General features: G+C 46.1%; 1 protein-coding gene across 5 annotated transcripts in view; it reads right to left on the bottom strand.

The window, feature by feature from the left end:
- The window catches only part of PCNX4 (pecanex 4), a 28,245-nt gene extending 16,116 nt beyond the window's left edge, over positions 1 to 12,129 (bottom strand). Inside the window, exons 1-6 of one of the 5 annotated variants that reach the window (XM_053400564.1) lie at positions 12,044 to 12,129; positions 10,198 to 10,281; positions 4,268 to 4,996; positions 3,804 to 3,983; positions 1,704 to 2,218; positions 236 to 336 (exon numbers count right to left, since the gene is read on the bottom strand). In XM_053400564.1, coding sequence (XP_053256539.1) covers positions 236 to 336; positions 1,704 to 2,218; positions 3,804 to 3,983; positions 4,268 to 4,965 — 1,494 coding nt within the window. In that variant the 5' untranslated portion in view covers positions 4,966 to 4,996; positions 10,198 to 10,281; positions 12,044 to 12,129. Of the gene's footprint in view, positions 1 to 235; positions 337 to 1,703; positions 2,219 to 3,803; positions 3,984 to 4,267; positions 4,997 to 10,197; positions 10,282 to 10,402; positions 10,726 to 11,389; positions 11,410 to 11,702; positions 11,924 to 12,043 lie in introns of those variants that run through there. The other 4 variants (XM_053400393.1, XM_053400736.1, XM_053400651.1 and 1 more) reach the window with 4 other exon arrangements.
- Between the last annotated feature and the right edge of the window lie 8,322 nt (positions 12,130 to 20,451).

Below are 20,451 nucleotides of genomic sequence, written 5' to 3'. Positions count from 1 at the left end.
GGGGATTCGAACCGCCGACCTTTCGATCGGCAAGCCCTAGGCGCTGAGGCTTTTACCCACAGCGCCACCCGCGTCCCCTACCACAATGTAGACATCCCTTATTATGAACAAATATCCCCTTTCAGGAACTGGAAAATGTAATTCTCACATCCATTTGTTATTCTATCTTCCCTAAAAAGTAAGTGTTTTTCTTCCATGGTGCTTTTTTTTTTTTTACAAAATACTTAAAAGTTACCATTCTAAAGCCTCTTGAGAATCCAATGGAAACATATACAGATGGAAGATGATGCAGAGAATTGTCTAGGGAAAGAAACGCTATCATAGCAAATGGAGACACTGAAATTACAAGAGAAAAGAAATTATACACAATGTTTTTCCTCATACAAGAAGTATATACATAAGGGGCATGCTTGAGAACAGAGATTTTGCAACCATGATCTACAGAGTTTTGTCTATTTGGGATTCCCTGAGAAGTTGGAAAGAAGGCAGCAATGAATGTTCCATTTACTAAAACAGAGTTCAACACAGTGCACTTAAATTTGTGCATGCAGGTAAAAGTGGAATTATATACTTAATGATTATCAGGCCTTTAAAAATCTTTTACACTGTTGTTATCTGGCTCTCAAGCGGCTGACGTTTTCTAGGTGACTCTCACTGGTCCCAAGATCTTATGAAAGGCCCAGATTGGCTTTTATCTCTGGCAAAAATGCAAGGTGTCTACAGGATAGATGTCTATGTTCTAACATCTCTTCAAAATTGAGTGGGCAGACATTCATCCCCCATTAGAAAATGCTTAACCTTAGTGTTGTGCTAACAGTTTTGACTTTTAATAACTGGTTCTTATTTTGTTTTAATGTCAAGCAATTTTATGTTTCACTTTGTAAGCTGTTTTGAAAATCTTATTGCAAGGGGCACTGACATAATGTCTTTGTCACTTTCAGAAGTCAGTGTAATCCAGTAGCCCTTTTGTATAATAAGACTGATCTGCCAATTGCTACACTATATACTATAATTACAGAAAAAAATTCTAACAAGTTTTCTATTCAGCAAATGGGGGAGAGGGGGAGAGAAGGGATGTTCTGAAACATTTGAAATCAGTTGTAACATGTCAAATTAGATATCCCGGTCAATTGCCTTTGATAGTAAAACCTATTGTTTTTTATTGCTTCATATGCTTAAATTCTACAGTTCTGTGCTAGATAATGGCCAATTCAATTCTTCTACTGTATTCTGAAATTCAGTACACCAGCTAAATTGTATTTTATTTGAATGATTAACTTAGGTAGAGAATCAGATATTATCTCCTAAATGCCTTCTTCTAGATTGGCACTGGGTTAGGGGACCCTTGGTGCTCCAGATATAGTGGGCACTCGCTTCACTCAACATGGCAAACGGTTAAGGATGATGGGAGTTGTAGTCTAGCAACATCTAGAGGGCCATATGTTTCTCATTCCTGCTTTAGAATCTAAGAATGACCATTAAATCGAAGCTTATTTTTAAGGGAGAACTCAGCAATTCAGTATATTCCACAGAATGTGGCATTTATAAAGGAACACTTATTCAGTAAACCCTCAGATCATTAAGATTTAAATGCCTTGGCTCCACTTAATGTGGGTTATTTTGGAATGTGTGTGTAGAACATTTCATGATCTTTCTTCGGTCTCCAGCTTATACATAATACAGAAGGCTGCAGACTCTCTTACCTACAGCTAGCAAAATCCTTCTGAGCAGACCAATTTTCTTAAGCCTCTTTTGTTTCTCCACAAAGACATTCGCGGTCATGACATCCTTTGGATAAAACGGGTTTCGCAACATTCCGAACAGGTACACGGCCTGAATCTGTCCAAGAATCCACGTCGCAAGGAGCAATGCTATCAGCAAATAGCTCACAACAGCCTGGAGGCTGGTTTTAGAAAACGCCTGAGGACCGAGGAAGGAGTGCAACAGACCAGCTTCCAGGAGAGCCAAAGTCAATGCAGTCAAATAGAAAACAAATTCCTGCCATCCAAACTGGGTCCCACAACAGCCAGATGCCTTTGTAAACTTGTTGGAGGCTAAGCAGTTGATGACAGTGCACTTGAATGCAAACCCAATCTCTCTTAAGTTAAGACTCAATGCAAATCCAAATCCAGTCATGAAGAGGACGACACCAAGAGTGCTGGGGATGAAATAAGAGGCAACAGCTGTTCCCACAGAAATCAAAAACATTAATAGCAGCCTAGAAAGGGGAGAAAAAAGATTTATTTGGTTAGGAAGAAGTCATAAATGACATCTGGAGAGTTGGGTCTCTTTTCATTTTGGGAAGAGCCATACAGTGGTACCTCGGGTAACATACGCTTCAGGTTACAGACTCTGCTAACCCAGAAATAGTGCTTCAGGTTAAGAACTTTGCTTCAGGATGAGAACAGAAATTGTGCTCCGGTGGCGCGGCAGCAGCTGGAGGCCCCATTAGCTAAAGTGCTGCTTCAGGTTAAGAACAGTTTCAGGTTAAGAACAGACCTCCAGAATGAATTAAGTACTTAACCCGAAGTACCACTGTAATTCAGTGGCAGACCATCAGCCTTGCATACAGAAGTTCCCAGGTTCAATACCTGGCGTCTGCAGATAGAGCTGGGAGAGACTCCCTGTCTGAAACTCTGGACAGTCTCTGGCAGTAAGTTTAGACAATACTGAGATAGATGGACCAGAGGGTCTGTATAAGGCAGCTTCACGTGTTCATACCTTTCCATTCTACCACAAGCAGATCCAAGGATCAGCTTCTTCACCTACTGTGATTTTCAACAGGATGCTCTTTGTCCCATACACAATGTGATGACAACACGCCATACTGGAAGTTTGAGTTGAGCATCATACAGTGGTACCTCGGGTTACATACGCTTCAGGTTACAGACTCTGCTAACCCAGAAATAGTGCTTCAGGTTAAGAACTTTGCTTCAGGATGAGAACAGAAATCGTGCTCTGGCGGTGCAGCGGCAGCGGGAGGCCCCATTAGCTAAAGTGGTGCTTCAGGTTAAGAACAGTTTCAGGTTAAGTACGGACCTCCGGAACGAATTAAGTACTTAACCCAAGGTACCACTGTATTAGCAATTAATCTCCTACGCAGTTTTGCAAACTGTTTGGAGGGTTTGTGAAACTTGCTTTGAAGCCTGTGTGTAGTTTAGGGATATGCTTCTGCTGAACTGCAAGGTTTTTTTAAAAAATAAAGAATATATTGGCACCCCAGAACCTAATAAACTTAAGGTAAAGGTAAAGGTACCCCTGCCCGTACGGGCCAGTCTTGACAGACTCTAGGGTTGTGCGCCCATCTCACTCTAGAGGCCGGGGGCCAGCGCTGTCCAGAGACACTTCCGGGTCACGTGGCCAGCGTGACAAACAAACTAATAAACTTATGAGAGCATAAATTATCTTACACTGGAGTTCACTTCAACAGATATGCAAAATGTTAACCTAAATCGGCAGATACGGTTGCAGAGGGTGAGGAATTTGAAGGAATGAATTCAGAAGGATGCAAAATGCAGGCCATTTCTTTCAAACGTCACTGTTTACAGTTCCATTAGGATAATGCTTCCTGCATCCGATTAAGAGGACTCTAGTTCATGAAAGGTTAAGCTTTAATACATGTCTTCGCCTTTAAGATGCCACAAAATAAGTTGTTTTTGCTGCAACAGATTACTACTATTTGTTCATTGCTTTTACAAAACAAAAATATTAAAATGCAGAATTTACCATGCATTTAAAAACCCATAAAACAGAATGAAACTGAAGAGGAAAAAATGTGTATTCTTATGCCAAACAAAGATTACCTTGTGTTACTTGACATGGGTGAACCGCCTAGACCAAGCTCCAACACTTGTTCCATTCCCCAGAGAAAAAGTGCGTCCAGTGGGGGCAAAATTCCCAGAGTCCACAAGAATGGCAAACACAAAAACACAACGTGCAGAATCTGGTTTGCCAGTTTTAAAGCTGGAACATCAGCAATGAATCTGGACAAAAAATGGAAATATGTATTATTTCTGGGACAGAAGACAGGCTTTTTACATCCAGTCGCATTGCCCTGCCCACCATTTTGCTGAAGAGTTTTTGAGCCCTCTTACGGATTGTTTCAATATATGTAACTAAATACAAATGTTTACAGAAAGATGTTGCACAAGATGGACCAGTAAAAAGTACTGATTTGTTTAAAAGATTATAACCTGGCTTCCATAGCAAGAAATAAATTAAAATCTCCTAAGGCAGTCACTGCTGTAGGCAGCGCATACATTTTTACCTGTGAGTGAGGTCCACTGCGAAGAAGACAAAAATGTAGAAAGGTCTCATCAGAGGAACAATTTCGTAAGTGTCTAGTGCTTGGTAAGTAGCTGTCTCTGAAGCAGTATTGACAATTAAGGAGTACTCCCCAATGCAGACCGTCACCCAACCAAAGACAAAGATCATAACAGTTCCTCCAATGTTACCTCCATACAATGAGGCGATTCTATTAGGTAGAAGGTACCAAGTTCCTAAGCCACATAGCACCCCAGCGAGAAGTGAGTGAAAGATGATGTTAACTATGTATTTCTTGCCTGGAATAATAAATTTGACTGTCTCTGAGCCCAGACAACTAGAGAACTCCCATTCATCTTCATCCGTTAGGGTACTGTGAGTATGCACTCTTTCCACCGAAGCCGTTTTCTGTTTTGCATACAGGCTTGCTGCCTGGAGAGTAATAGCTGTAACTAGCATGAGTCCTCCAGATACAGCGGCCGCAGAATAGTCTTGCAGAACACTTAGTTGGTAGAGCAGCGTCCCCACGCCTCCCAGAAGACATGGTAGCAGGAAGAGAAGAATCTGGTTCACGTAGACATAAAGAGGCGCAGGGTGTCCCAATTTAAATCGAGGGCCGCCCAAAACAGTCTGCGGAAAACGTTTCAGGAGGAATTCTTGTTTGTGGTCGTTCAGCAGAGGAACATCTGGGCCCATTCTCATTCACTCAGACTTTGAATGAATCTCATTTTCTCTGAGGAGGAAAAGGGACAAAAGGAAAAAAAATTACTAATAGAGTGCCATTCTAAATATTGATAATAAAACAGCATTTCTCCAAAAAAATGAAAGTGAAAGCCCCGTTCTAAAAACCAGATTCTCCATAACCCTGATTGGGGCAACTTTAGGTCTAATAACCCCCTCTGGGGGGACGACCACTGGGCATATTCTACCAGTTTCTAACTCCCTGTAGTGCTTCTTGCTCAACCTCCCCTTGAACACCCCCCCCACTGTTTCCTGGGGTGTCATAGAATCATCGAGTTGTAGCGTCATCTAGTCAAACTCCCTGCAATGCAGGAATCTCGTCTAAAGCATCCATTACAGATGGCCCTCCAACCTGTGCCTGAAAAACTCCCAAGGAAGGAGAATCTACAACCTCTTGAAGGAGGTCGTTCCACCGTCATATGCTGGCAGCTTCTGGGAGCCACAGGTGAGAGCTGGTAGCACTTGGGAAGATGCTCGACTAAAACTTCCATCGTCCCCCAATTATAGAACATGGGATCTGGAGTCCAAAAACATCTGAAGGACCACAGGTTCTCCACCGCTGCTTTAGGGGAACTGTTCTGTATATTTATAAACAACCTTTCTTGCATGAATAATTGCATAACTGACTACTATCCAGCAGGCCATGCAGTATCGGAGGAACAACATGCAAGTACAGAGCGGTTTCAGTGGGCTCAAGCATGACCACAAATCAAGACATCATTATCTGATGCAGAGGGGAGCCTTCTCCCCAGAAGCGTCTCACTACATGAGCTCTCTCCTGGTCAACTGCAACATGACATCTGCTCTTTCTTCTGGTATCTGTGGCCATAGAACAAGAAGCACTAACCTAGACACTCCTTAAACCGCACCTGCCTTGCTTAAGGGCAGCCTGCTTCATTTTAAATTATCTTTTATTACTAGCAAGAGGGGGGAAAGCGAAGTGATTTTTTAAATCTTCCTACTATAATATTTAATACCTTTTAAGTGTCTTGGTAACCAGCATCCATTATCTTCTGCTTGGGAACCACCACAGGATTTACAAAATAAAGGCATTGTTGCCTGTTATGAACTATGGACACAGGCCTTTCTGAATCACTACCATGTACCACTGACAGTCATCTTACCCCACTGATTAGTGGTTTTCATCTCCAGCTGGTCAGTAATAAAATTTAAATTGCTGCACGCAGCTAAATTGTCTTAAGAGAGAACACATACTTTAGAGCAGAAGTGAAGAACTTTAAGATGCTGCTGGACTTCAACAGCCCCAGAGGAGTTATTCAGCTTTTCCATCCTAGTTTTTCAGGATGCCTTACTACTGTTAGGCTTAGAATCATAGAATCATAGAATCATAGAGTTGGAAGAGACCACAAGGGCCATCGAGTCCAACCCCCTGCCAAGCAGGAAACACCATCAGAGCACTCCTGACATATGGTTGTCAAGCCTCTGCTTAAAGACCTCCAAAGAAGGAGACTCCACCACACTCCTTGGCAGCAAATTCCACTGTCGAACAGCTCTTACTGTCAGGAAGTTCTTCCTAATGTTTAGGTGGAATCTTCTTTCTTGTAGTTTGGATCCATTGCTCCGTGTCCGCTTCTCTGGAGCAGCAGAAAACAACCTTTCTCCCTCCTCTATGTGACATCCTTTTATATATTTGAACATGGCTATCATATCACCCCTTAACCTCCTCTTCTCCAGGCTAAACATGCCCAGCTCCCTTAGCCGTTCCTCATAAGGCATCGTTTCCAGGCCTTTGACCATTTTGGTTGCCCTCCTCTGGACACGTTCCAGTTTGTCAATGTCCTTCTTGAACTGTGGTGCCCAGAACTGGACACAGTACTCCAGGTGAGGTCTGACCAGAGCAGAATACAGTGGCACTATTACTTCCCTTGATCTAGATGCTATACTCCTATTGATGCAGCCCAGAATTGCATTGGCTTTTTTAGCTGCCGCGTCACACTGTTGGCTCATGTCAAGTTTGTGGTCAACCAAGACTCCTAGATCCTTTTCACATGTAGTGCTCTCAAGCCAGGTGTCACCCATCTTGTATTTGTGCCTCTCATTTTTTTTGCCCAAGTGCAATACTTTACATTTCTCCCTGTTAAAATTCATCTTGTTTGTTTTGGCCCAGTTCTCTAATCTGTCAAGGTCGTTTTGAAGTGTGTTCCTGTCCTCTGGGGTGTTAGCCACCCCTCCCAGTTTGGTGTCATCTGCAAATTTGATCAGGATGCCCTTGAGTCCATCATCCAAGTCGTTGATAAAGATGTTGAATAAGACCGGGCCCAAGACAGAACCCTGTGGCACCCCACTAGTCACTCTTCTCCAGGATGAAGAGGAACCATTGATGAGCACCCTTTGGGTTCGGTCAGTCAGCCAGTTACAAATCCACTGAGTGGTAGCATAGTCAAGACCGCATTTTACCAGCTTCTTTACAAGAATATCATGGGGCACCTTGTCAAATGCCTTGCTGAAATCAAGGTAGGCTACATCCACTGCGTTCCCTTCATCTACCAGGCTTGTAATTCTGTCAAAAAACGAGATCAGGTTAGTCTGACATGACTTATTTTTCAGAAATCCATGCTGACTATTGGTGATCACAGCATTCCTTTCCAGGTGCTCACAGACTGTTTGCTTAATGATCTGCTCCAGAATCTTCCCTGGTATTGATGTCAGACTGACTGGGCGGTAATTATTTGGGTCCTCTCTTTTCCCCTTTTTGAAAATAGGGACAACATTTGCCCTCCTCCAGTCTGCCGGGACTTCGCCTGTTCTCCAGGAATTCTCAAAGATGACTGCCAGTGGTTCTGAAATCACATCTGCCAGTTCTTTTAATACTCTTGGATGCAGTTCATCTGGCCCTGGAGACTTGAATACATCTAGACTAGCCAAGTATTCTTGTACTATCTCCTTAGTTATTCTGGGCTGTGTTTCCTCTGCTGAATCATTTGCTCCAAATTCTTCAGGTCGGGCATTGTTTTCTTTATCGGAGAAGACTGAGGCAAAGAAGGCATTGAGGAGTTCAGCCCTTTCTGTGTCCCCTGTTTGCATTTCACCATCTTCTCCTCTGAGTGACCCCACTGTTTCTTTGTTCTTCCTTTTGCTACGAACATACCCATAAAAGCCTTTTTTGTTGCTTTTAACCTCTCTAGCAAGCCTGAGTTCATTCTGTGCTTTAGCTTTTCTGACTTTGTGTCTACACGTGCTGGCTTGCTTAGCAGGTAGAAGAGGGCAACAGAATGGGAGTACAGGCAACCCACCATTTATGCAAGGGTTACGATCAGAGGCACCATGTGTTTAAGGGAAACTGCATATATTTGAAACACCATTGTAAAAGCCTGCAAACACCCCGCTCAGCTCCCACGCTGTTCTGGTCCTTTACTTTCTTGGGGCACTTCCAGGTTCAGTACAATGCATGTGTGCGCGGTCACACACATATTGAGCGTGTGTAAATGGAGAGTTGCCTGTAATAGAACACCACACCGGAAAACCCTTGGTGACCTTGTGTCAAGGAAGAAAATTCTGTGGAATCTCCTGTGAAAACCATTTTGGGCGCCCAGGCTAAGAAGGATGCCTAAGTTCTCCTGAGAGAACCAACGCCAGACTAGATGGACTAAGGCAAGACTTAGTATAAGACGCCTTCCAATATGGGCCCAAGATGTTGGCAAATCAGAAGCAGGTCTGGCTTAAAAGCACTTCTGGAATGTGTGCTCAGATGATGAGTACTTGCTGGGGGCGCCATGTGTTCAGGCTGTAGTGACTGGCAACAGGGCCTTCAGCATGTTTGCACCAGCATTACGGACGTCTGTCCCTTGGTTATTCAACAGGGACTTGATATTCTGTGCTTTGTAACAGGATGATTTTATATTGTGTACGTTTATAATGCTCTTGTTCACTGGCTAGATAGCATCAGGCAATGCTATTTTTCTAGAAAAAAGAGGTGCCAGAACTCACCATGAGTTGTTCTTTTATTATGGCAGTTCCGCTGTACACACCTGTGTATGTATGTCTAATGACATAAATGAGGACAAAAATAAAGCTTTTTGCTAGTACCCGAAGATGCTACTACAGTGGAACCTCGGTTGTCAAATGTAATCCGTTCCGGAAAACTGTTTTGACTTCTGAAACGTTCGACAACTGAGGAGCAACGGGCGCTCGACAAAATCCATCAAAAAAATGGAGAAATGGACCTCAGAAGCCGTTTGACCTCTGAGGAGTGTTCAAATATGGAAGCATTCACTTCTGGGTTGTTGGCATTCAAGAGGTCCCGCTGTAATTGCACTTCCTTTGACAACATTTATACTAAAATGTATCAACGCCTCATGTGGAAGAGGCAGGTATAATCAAGTTTGCTGCACAGTGGAAGCTAGACCCCATTGCACCACACGCTAGCCCTGCTGCAAATACTGGAGAACCGGTCAGTGATTTAATTGCTCCCAATACATTAATAACTGCACAAGAGTGTGTGTCCACACACACAATTGTTCTGTACCAAAAGGTGCAAACCCAGATATTGGAAGAAGCCGGATTATGAACAAAAAGTGGAAGCCTAGCTTTTAATTCAAGCTCAGGTTCAGTTGAGGTTAAGTGACTGTTTATAAGCTAGAATGTAGGTGTAATCAATTAAATGTTAAAACATCAGCTTTCAGTTCTTTATAAACTAGAATGTAAGCCTAACTAAGTGTACACTGAGACACGCAGAAAGGCACATGTGGGAATCACACATATAAAATATAAACTTCAAGTATGAAAAACTAAGGCCAATTTTCAAGCAAAGAGGCTTCTTTCAACTCATTTTACAGGTGTCATTTGGGGATGGATGGGGGGCAGTTTATGCCAATTCATCAAAAAGATTAGAGTGGTTTTAAAGGGGATTCAAATTCACGGGGATTCAGAATCAAACACTTTACCCACCTGCACCACAGTACGACTGCCAACTTATCAGGAAATTTTTTTTTATGCAGCCTACTTCTGTGCCTGTTTCAGCAGCTTGATTTGCAGAAATCTGCAAATACAGAATGTTTTACTATTCGCTCACCCCCATCTCTTGCGCAAGAAGCTGGTGTTAAAAAGCACAGGGTGCAATGGCCAATTAAGAGTTGGCAACCCTAACCAGCAAGTTGAGGCTGAGCCTTTCAAGAGACATGGATGCCGCTTGTGACCAAACAGAGGTCAACTCCACAGCAGAAACCAACATACCTGGGGAAGGTTACATTTCAGAGGCTGAAAAGAACTGCAGGCTTGCTGGCGGGACGAAACAACCCTTTAAAGAGAATCCGTAGCCTTAAAAAAAGAAGAAAACAACTTATAAAGCAGAGCAATTAACAAGATCCGTTCTCCCTCACCCACCATCACTTGGCAACTGCAGAGGAACTAACAAACACAGAATAGGCACAATACACACCCACAACTCTACCTTTTGATGGTTTCTATAGTGAAAGGGTCAAGTTGTCATAGCAAGGCCAGGAGCCTCATGCCAAAGCAAGGCAAAGGGGCTGAGCAAGGGCCCAACCCAGGCTGGCAGCAGCAACAGCCCAGAAGCTGCATAGCAAAGGCAAGAGGCTGAGCAAGAGCCCGACTCTGGCTGGCAGCAGCCCAGGGGCTACATAGCAAAGTAAGGCAAATGGATTGAGCAAGAGCCCGACCCTGGCTGGCAGCAGCAACAGCCCAGGAGCTGCACAGCAAAGGCAAGAGGCTGCGCAAGAGCCTGACCCTGGCTGGCAGCAGCCCAGGAGCCACAAAGCAAAGGCAAAGGGACTGAGGAAGAGCCTGACCCTGGCTGGCAGCAGCAGCAGCCCAAGAGCCACATACAAAAGCAAAAAAAGGGGGTTGAACAAGAGCTGGACACTGGCTCGCAGCCGCAGCTGCATAGCAAAGGCAGGAGCTGAGCCAGAGCCAGACCCTGGCTGGCAACCACCTAGGAGCCACATACCAAATAAAGGCAAAGGGGCTGAGCAGGAGCCAGACCCTGGCTGGCAGCAACCCCAGCAAGCAGCTGCCTGGGAGCTACATGCCGAAGCAAGGCAAAGGGGTGCTTGAGCCAGACTCTGGCTGGCAGCAGCCCAGGAGCTGCATGGCAAAGCAAGGGCTGAACAAGAGTGAAACCCTGGCCGGCAGCCACCACCCAGGAGCCACATACAAAAGCAAAACAAGGGGCTCAGCAGGAGCCCGACCCTGGCTGGCAGCAACACACCGAGGCAAGGCAGGGGCTGAGCAAGAGCCAGACCCTGGCTGGCAGCAGCAGTGGGACCAGCAAGCGCCTCCCTCCCTCTCCTCGCCCGGAAAAACCCCAAACCAGCCGCTTTTCGGGCGGAGCAGAGGCCGAGGGAAGGCAAAAATACCACCACACAGCGAGTCCCGCGGCCAGTTTTTAAAAAACATTTATTATTACGGCAAAAGCCTTTCATGCTTAGCCGGGTGAGGAGGGGGCCGAGAAGGGAGAAGAAGCCCCAAAGGCGGGAAACCTGACAGGAAGGCGAAGAAGAAGGGAGCCGCTCCTCCTCCCTTCCCTTCTTCGCGCCTTTTTCTCCTCAGGGCCGCCGCCGCCATTTTGGCCCCGGGAAAGCGGAGGAAGGAGAGCGCGCAACATAGGTCTCCTCTGAGGGTAGGGAGCGGCCGTCGCCGACCCCGCGGGGACCCGCACCTCCTCCTCCTCCTCTTCCCCCCGATATCGATCAAGAGGTATCGATCCATCGCCCACTCACCCAGCCGAGGGAGCCCGCCCTTCTCCTTCGCCCTCCCCGGGAACCTGGGAGGGGGGGGGAGAGGAAAATATATTTCTATTTCTCTCTCTGCTTTTTTATTTATTTATTTATTTCTCCCTCTCTGAATTCTGCTCCTTCCTGGGCTCCTGAGGAGGATGCGGGGCTGGGAAATGGCTGCTTCTTCTTCTTCGGCGGCGATGGCCGGCCGTGGCGCCTCCCCTTCCCTCCCCTCCTCTCTCCCTTCCAGGGGGAATCAAAAGGGGGGAAGAAAAGAAAGGAAAGGAAAAGAAAAGAAAAGAAAAGAAAAAAGGGGCTGCTTTATTAACAACAGGCTCTCTCACCTGGCGAATCGCAAAAGTGCGCGGTGGGTGCAAAGGAAGACGAAGAGGCTCTGGCAGAAGAAGGCAGGCGGGCAGCTGGCAAAACCCCATTATTATTATTATTATTATTATTATTATTATTATTATTATTATTATTATTATTATACCGTTTTATTTTTTCAAGGGGGGAAATTTATTATTGTTATTATTACCCCGCCCATCTGGCAGGATCTATATCCTCCAGCATTTATCCAATGAAAATAGGGACGTCCCATTCCATAATAATTTTTCATTTTATTTCTATACAGCTTTAATTTTCAGGGAGGGAAATATATTATTATTATTATTATTATTATTATTATTATTATTATTATTATTATTATCCCACCCATTTGGCTGGTTCCATATCCTCCAGCATTTCTCCAATGAAAATAGGGACGTCCCATTCCATTGTTATTATTCATTTCATTTCTATACCGCTTTATACTTTAAAGACAAAAATCTATTATTATTATTATTATTATTATTATTTCTATACCGCTTTATATTTTCAGGGAGGGAAATCTCTTATTATTATTATTACCTCGCCCATCTGGCTGGATCTATACCCTCCAGCATTTCTCCGATGAAAATAGGGACATCCCATTCCATTGTTATTATTCATTTCATTTCTATACCGCTTTATACTTTAAAGACAAAAATCTATTATTATTATTATTATTATTATTATTATTATTATTATTATTATTTCTATACCGCTTTATATTTTCAGGGGGGGAATTTATTATTATTATTACCCTGCCCATCTGGCTGGATCTGTACCCGCCAGCATTTATCCAATGAAAATAGGGACGTCCCATTCCATTATTCATTTCATTTCTATACCTCTTTATATTTTTAAGATGATGATGATGATTTATACATAAATACCCCACACACATCTTACTGGGCTGCCCCAGCCACTCTGGGCAGCTTCCAACATATATAAAAACATAATAAAAAAATAAACATTTTAAAAAATCTTCCCGATATAGGATTGCCTTCAGACGCCTCGAGGGTAAGATAACTCCATACCCTCCAACATTTCTCCGATGAAAATAGGGCTGTCCTAAGGAAAAGCAGGACATTCCAGGATGAAATCAGAAACCTGTAAATCAGGGATGTCCCTGGAAAATAGGTCTCTCCAGCCACTTTGGGTGGCTTCCAGCACATATAAAAACACCATCGCGATTTCTATTTCTAATTTTAATTTATAAATTTATATTTATATATGTTGGCAGTGCTGCTCTTGTGACCCATGTTAGATCACCCCACGACCCAAGTAGTGGGTCCTGGCCCCTCAGCTGAAGTTCAGTGCTTTACACTATTATTATTATTACTATTTATTAAATTTATTTACTGCCCTTTGCCAGAAGACCACAGAGCAGTTTACAACACACAAATAGAAGTCCCTAGTAAAAGGCATGCAACATTGGTGCTTTATGGGTCGTGGTTTGCGGCACATTAAAACATCAAACGAAACAATCCAGAATGAAACGTTACTGAAGAAAGTCAAATACAAAGTATACATTCAAAGCAACCTAATTAACAGGAAACTAAAACATCTTAAAGAGACTTCAAAACAAAACTTTACACTGGAAGTCAACTCTAGCATACATATTTAACACAAGCAAAGTTAACAACAACTAAAGTCTTAAACATTTCAAAAGAAAACATTGCTAAATGAAGTAAAATATAAAATATATGGTCTATGGCCTCTTGAGCAGCCTCAGCTATTGTAGCTGGAGTCAGTGATTCAACAATGAATAAGTCGAATTTGGGTATTTGTTTGTGTTTGTTTCATAATATTTCATGGACTCAACTGTACAGTTGGAAGGGGACACAAGGGTCAGCTAGTCCAGCTCCCCTGCAGTGCCAGGAGTCTTTCACCTGATGTGGGTCTTGGGCCCCTGACCCTGAGATTGAGAGTTACTTGTGATGGGATGATGAGCTGCTTGTGCGTAAAATCCTAATCCCTCAGAGTTTTGCTAAGTCCCCAAACCTCTGTCTGTGATGGAGCTCCTTTAACATGACTCCATCAATCGCTCGTTGAATCGGACAGTGGGCGTTTACGGAACTTCTTCCAGCATAAAAGCTCCTTAACGGAAACGCGTCTTCTGGACTCTCGGCGTGACAGTTTCCGCCGAGGAGTGGGTGTCCCTACAGGAGGTCCTGAAATCTCCCCGCTGCTCCCGCTTGAAGTGTCTCTGAGCCCTCCCTCCGACTCACTTTCCCTTGGAACTCCACTTCTCCCCCTGCTGGTCCCCTCCTCCGCTGAATGGTCTCTCTCACCCTCCATGAGCCCTTTCACCTCCTTAGTCTCAGATGGCAGTTCCCTGACATCCACCTCCCCTCCAGGGCCCCCTTCACCCCCTTCCCTCCCCTCCTCTGCGGGAGGCGAGGGAGCAAAACCCCTGAAGGAACCTCCCTCATCTTCCGAAGTTTCGAACACTTCCCTCCACCTTTTGCTGTCTCCGGTTTCCAAGTACTCCTCCTCATCGGAGTCTGTTCCTCCTTCCAACTCCGATTCCCTGAATCCCTCCAGTTCCTCCTCATCGTCGGTGGTGCCAAAGTACTCCCTCCGAAACCTCGCTACTGGCTGAGGTTTCCTGGGGAACCTTTGGTGGAACGTTTCGATCAAGATCTCGTCACGGACCTCCTCTGCCTTCACCCAGGTGTTTTCCGACTCCGGTTCCCCTTCCCACGCGACCAAATACTCCACCTGATTACCCTTCCACCTGGAGTCGATGATTTCCGCCACATGGTTGCGGCTTTCCCTTTCTTCTATGGCTGGCCCCCGTGTGGATACCCCTTCACCTTCCCCCCTGTATGGTGACAGTAATGACCTGTGGAATACTGGGTGCAGTTTCATGTGGTTCGGTAACCGGAGTCTGAACGCCACTGGGTTGACCTGTTGGATGACCTCAAATGGTCCCAATCTTTTGGGTCTCAATTTCTTGCAACCCCCCTTGAACGGCAACCCTTGGGTTGATAGCCAGACCCGACTCCCCACCCTAATTGTTTCACCTTCCCTTCTGCTCTTGTCTGCCTGCCTCTTATATTCTTCCTTGGCCCTTTCTAAGTTGAGTTGGAGTTGACGATGGATCGCTTCCATTTCTTCTACAAAAAGTTCCGCGGCCGGAACACTCCATCTTTCCCCTCCTTCCCCTGGAAACGCCCTGGGGTGGCACCCATAATTAGCCAAAAAGGGGCTCATCCCGGTGGACACATTCTCAGCATTATTGTAAGCAAATTCCGCTAGTGCCAACTTTTCGACCCAATCGTTCTCTCTGTCATTGACATAACACCTCAGGTATTGTTGGAGAATACCGTTTGCTCTCTCCGCCTGCCCATTGGTCTCAGGGTGCCTGGCAGTCGAAAAGTTGACCTCTACGTGCAATAAGCTCATAAGTTTCCTCCAGAATCTGGACGTGAACTGTTTCCCTCTGTCGGAAACCACCCTCAAGGGGGCGCCATGCAGTCTGAAAATATTTTCTACAAACAATTTCGCTGTTTCTTCCGCCGTGACTGCATGTGAGCAAGCTACAAAGTGACCCATCTTAGTTAACAGGTCTACTACGACTAGTATGGCGGTTTTCCCCTGGGATTTGGGCAGATCAGTCATAAAATCTATCGACACCGCCTCCCACGGTCGTTCTGGTGTGGGTAACGGTTCTAATAACCCCGCTGGTGCCCGCCTTTCTCCTTTGGCTCTCTGGCATTGGTCACACCTTCTCACATACTCCCGTACATCCTCCCTCACCTTGGGCCACCAAAACTCCCTGGTCACCAACCACATGGTCTTGTGTTGCCCAAAATGCCCCGCTGTGGGATTGTCGTGCAGCTGTTTGAGTACTCTCCCCCTCAATTCCCCTTCGGGTATATATAGCGCCCCTCTGTAATACAATGCCCCGTTTCTTTCTTCAAAACCCCCGGGGTCTTCTCCCTCTCTCCTTAGACCTCTGAGCTTGTCCTGGGCGTACTCATCATTTACCGTTCCCTCTACCAGTTCTCTTTGCCCCACCCAGGCCGCACCACACACCCAGTGGTCCTCTGGGATAATATGTCTCTCTTCCGGCGCTCCCTCCCCCTCCAAATATTCAGGTTTGCGAGAGAGAGCGTCCGCTCTGATGTTTTCTGGACCTGGCACATAGCAAATTTCAAAATGGAATTTGGAGAACTCCTGGGCCCATCTCACTTGTCGTTGGTTGAGCACCCGTGCCGTTCTCCAATACTCCAAATTCTTGTGGTCCGTACACACTTGCACCTTATGTTGTGCGCCAATTAGTAAGTGTCTCCATCTCCGGAACGCTTCGTGAATGGCGAGTAGTTCTCGGTCATATACCGTGTAGTTCCTCTCGGATTTGTTCAGCTTACGCGAAAAGAAGGCACACGGTCTCCATTCCGACTTATTGCTCCCTGGCTGAAGCAGCACCGCCCCCACCGCCCGGTCTGAGGCATCAGTTTCCACTCTCATGGGTTTTTGTAAATCCACATGCAGGAGCTGTTCTTCCGAAGCGAATGCCCTTTTCAATTCCTCAAAAGCATGCTCCGCCTCCGCCGTCCAAACGAATTTCTTCTTGCTGCTTAGACAGTCCGTGATGGGAGCCGTTAAGTGGGCAAAGTTCTTGATGAATTTACGGTAAAAGTTCCCAAACCCTAAGAACCTTTGCACATCTTTTTTCGTTTTCGGTGTCTTCCATTCCAGCACCGCCTGGACCTTGCCTGGATCCATGGCTAATCCCTTGTCTGATAAGCGGTACCCCAGGAATTCCACCTCTTTGGTGTGGAACTGACACTTCTCCAATTTCACCCACAACTGGTTTGCTTGCAGCTGGCTCAGCACTTCCCTGACATCCTTTACATGCTGCTCCTCATTCTCTGAATATATCAGCACGTCATCGAGGAAGGCCACGCAATTCTTGTAGAGCAAAGGTCCCAGTACGTGGTTCATGAGCGATTGAAAACAGGCGGAGCCTGATTGTAATCCGAATGGCATAACGAGATATTCAAACGCCCCCAAAGGGGTGAACATGGTGGTTTTCCATTCATCCCCCTTCTTTATTCGTATCAGGTTGTATGCTCCTCTCAGGTCCAGTTTCGTGAATATCTTTCCCTTCCTCACCCTGGTCAAAATGTCATCAATCCTGGGCATGGGGAAAGTCACTGGTTCTGACACGGCATTTAGGGCCCGGTAGTCCACGACCAATCTCGGTTTATCCGTGTGTTTTTTGTCCACAAAAAACACTGGGCTCCCCCCCACCGCTCTGGACTCTCTGATGAAGCCCCTCTTCAGGTTTTTATCAATAAACTCCCTTAACTCCTGCATTTCCCTGTCTGACATGGCGTACAGCTTGCCCACGGGGAGCTGGGCCCCAGGGACCAGATTAATTTGGCAGTCAAAGTCTCTGTGCGGTGGTAATTTATCTGCTTCCCTTTCACTGAAGACCTTGCTCAGGTCAGCGTATTGTTTGGGCACCTTCCCTTTGTCCGCCACTTCCGTCCCTGCTAGAGAGGCTTTTGCCCCTTCTGGCACCTTTCCCTCTCTGCAGTGTTCCAGACAATGTGCTGACCCAAAGGAGACCACTCTCTGATGCCAGCCCACTAGCGGGTCATGCAACGCTAGCCAGCTCATTCCCAAAATGACTGGAGCCCCTCCCAGGGTGGCTACATTGAACGCTATCCTCTCAGTGTGCCTGGCCACCCTCATAACCATTGGGACGGTTTGTAGGCTGACTTCTCCTCCCAGCAGCTCCCTCCCATCGATCGTGGTGACCTGCAGGGGGTTGCTTAAAGGGAGTGTCTGTATCTGGTGTTCAGCTGCAAACTCCTTGCTCATAAAATTACAGGAGCTGCCTGAGTCCAGCAGCGCCTTAGTCTTTAGTGGGTATCCGTTTGCCAGCTCTAGCAACACCTCTATTACTAGGGCTGGTCTTGGAGGTTCCGGAGTGGGCACTTTTACTGCTCCTTGGCCTGTCTGCAGTGCCCTGACAGAGGCAGACAGGCGTTGGCTTTTACTGGCTCCTGGACTTCCTCCTCCTTCCCCCCAACAGCTCCCGCCATCCCTTGCCATTCCTTTCTTTGCGGGCAGACTCTGGCAAAGTGACCTGGCTGCTGGCAGAGATAACATTTCTTGGCGCTCTTTCCCTCCTTCTTCCTCCCTTCACTGGGATTTGAAACTGCGCGCGCGCGCGCTGTTCCAACTTCCATCGGCTCTCCTGGCGGGAAACTTGGTTCTGGAATCTCTGGAATGCGGAAATCCCTCCAACGCTCTCCTTTCCCCTCCCGCTTCTCCAAGGCTCTTGCCTCCTGGCGTGCTCCAATGGTCAGCGCTGATTTGGTCAGCTGGTCCATAGACTCCGCCCTGGGCGCCCGGGAAAGTTCATCTTTCACCGCCGAAGAAAGCCCCTCTTCAAAGAGCATTTGAATGGGTTCCGCCGAAAGGTCCCACCCCAATCTATGTATCAACATTGTAAACTCAGTCCAGTACTCACGAACCGATCGGCTCCCCTGTTTGCACGCCATCAATTGTCTGCGCACCAGCCCCTGTTCAATCTCGCTGGAAAACATCAAATCCATGGCGCGAAAAAACTTCCTCGCGTCCTTCAGCATGTCACTATTCCCTGCCATCAGGGGTCTGACCCAATCTCTCGCCCCTCCTTCGAGATGGCCAATCACAAACGCCACTCTCGATGCCTCGTCGGGAAAGTCATTAAACTGCAGTTCAAGAGCATACTGCATCTCTGTCCTAAAGGCTTGGTAGTTCCTGGGGTCCCCCCCAAACTTCTGCACCATTCCTGGCATCTTTCTTGCTAGTGTAGCGCCTTTTGCCTTTTCTGCATCCTGCGCCCTCCTTTCTTCTAGCCTCGCCGTTTGCATTGCTAGCTGGAGTTCCAACACTCTGTACCTTTCTTCCAGGCTTGGACCCTCTCCAGCTCCTGCTGCTCCTCCGGCTCCGGCTGGGTTACTCATGATGCCTCTCTGCACAAGCTGCTTTCAGGGACTGTCCGATTGCTGTGATGGGATGATGAGCTGCTTGTGCGTAAAATCCTAATCCCTCAGAGTTTTGCTAAGTCCCCAAACCTCTGTCTGTGATGGAGCTCCTTTAACATGACTCCATCAATCGCTCGTTGAATCGGACAGTGGGCGTTTACGGAACTTCTTCCAGCATAAAAGCTCCTTAACGGAAACGCGTCTTCTGGACTCTCGGCGTGACAGTTTCCGCCGAGGAGTGGGTGTCCCTACAGGAGGTCCTGAAATCTCCCCGCTGCTCCCGCTTGAAGTGTCTCTGAGCCCTCCCTCCGACTCACTTTCCCTTGGAACTCCACTTCTCCCCCTGCTGGTCCCCTCCTCCGCTGAATGGTCTCTCTCACCCTCCATGAGCCCTTTCACCTCCTTAGTCTCAGATGGCAGTTCCCTGACATTACTGAACAAACTTAATAGTTAAAAATTAAATTATTGTTGTTGTTTAGTCGTCTAGTCGTGTCTGACTCTTCGTGACCCCACGGACCAGAGCACGCCAGGCACTTCTGTCTTCCACTGCCTCCCGCAGTTTAGTCAAACTCATGCTGGTAGCTTCGAGAACACTGTCCAACCATCTCGTCCTCTGTCGTCCCCTTCTCCTTGTGCCCTCCATCTTTCCCAACATCAGGGTCTTTTCCAGGGAGTCTTCTCTTCTCATGAGGTGGCCAAAGTCTTGGAGCCTCAGCTTCAGGATCTGTCCTTCCAGGGAGCACTCAGGGCTGATTTCCTGAAGAATGGAGAGGTTTGATCTTCTTGCAGTCCATGGGACTCTCAAGAGTCTCCTCCAGCACCAGAATTCAAAAGCATCAATTCTTCGGCGATCAGCCTTCTTGATGGTCCAGCTCTCACTTCCATACATCACTACTGGGAAAACCATAGCTTTAACTATACGGACCTTTGTTGGCAAGCTGATGTCTCTGCTTTTTTAGGTAAATTATTAAATTTACCTAAATATTAACTTTAGCAAATTCAGGAAGTAGTAATAATAATAATAATAATAATAATAATAATAATAATATCTTTATTGTCATTGCCCCCTCTCGGGGACAACGAAATTACTTGACTGCTCCATAAAAACACTAATTAAAACAATACAGTATAGTACAGCAAGGAAGATTAGATGACTTTCAAAGTCCAGGCTTCCCATTCAGGGCCAAGATTGCTCTGGAGAAGAAGCTGTTCTTAAGACGGCTCGTTCTTGTCTTCATCATCCTGTATCTCCGTCCCGACGGCAGGAGCTCGAAGAGACAGTGACCAGGATGCGATGGATCTTTTACACCACTTAGATGTTTAAAACAACAACAGCGCCCTCAAAACCAGTTTACAATAGAACAAAATGAGGAAAAGTTTGAGACGTACAGTAATTA

This window comes from Podarcis raffonei, chromosome 1 (genome assembly GCF_027172205.1).
Source record: "Podarcis raffonei isolate rPodRaf1 chromosome 1, rPodRaf1.pri, whole genome shotgun sequence".
NCBI classification, from domain to species: Eukaryota; Metazoa; Chordata; class Lepidosauria; order Squamata; family Lacertidae; genus Podarcis; species Podarcis raffonei.
The sequence above is the reverse complement of the archived record's forward strand: the minus strand, read 5'-3'. Positions and strand labels throughout refer to the sequence as shown.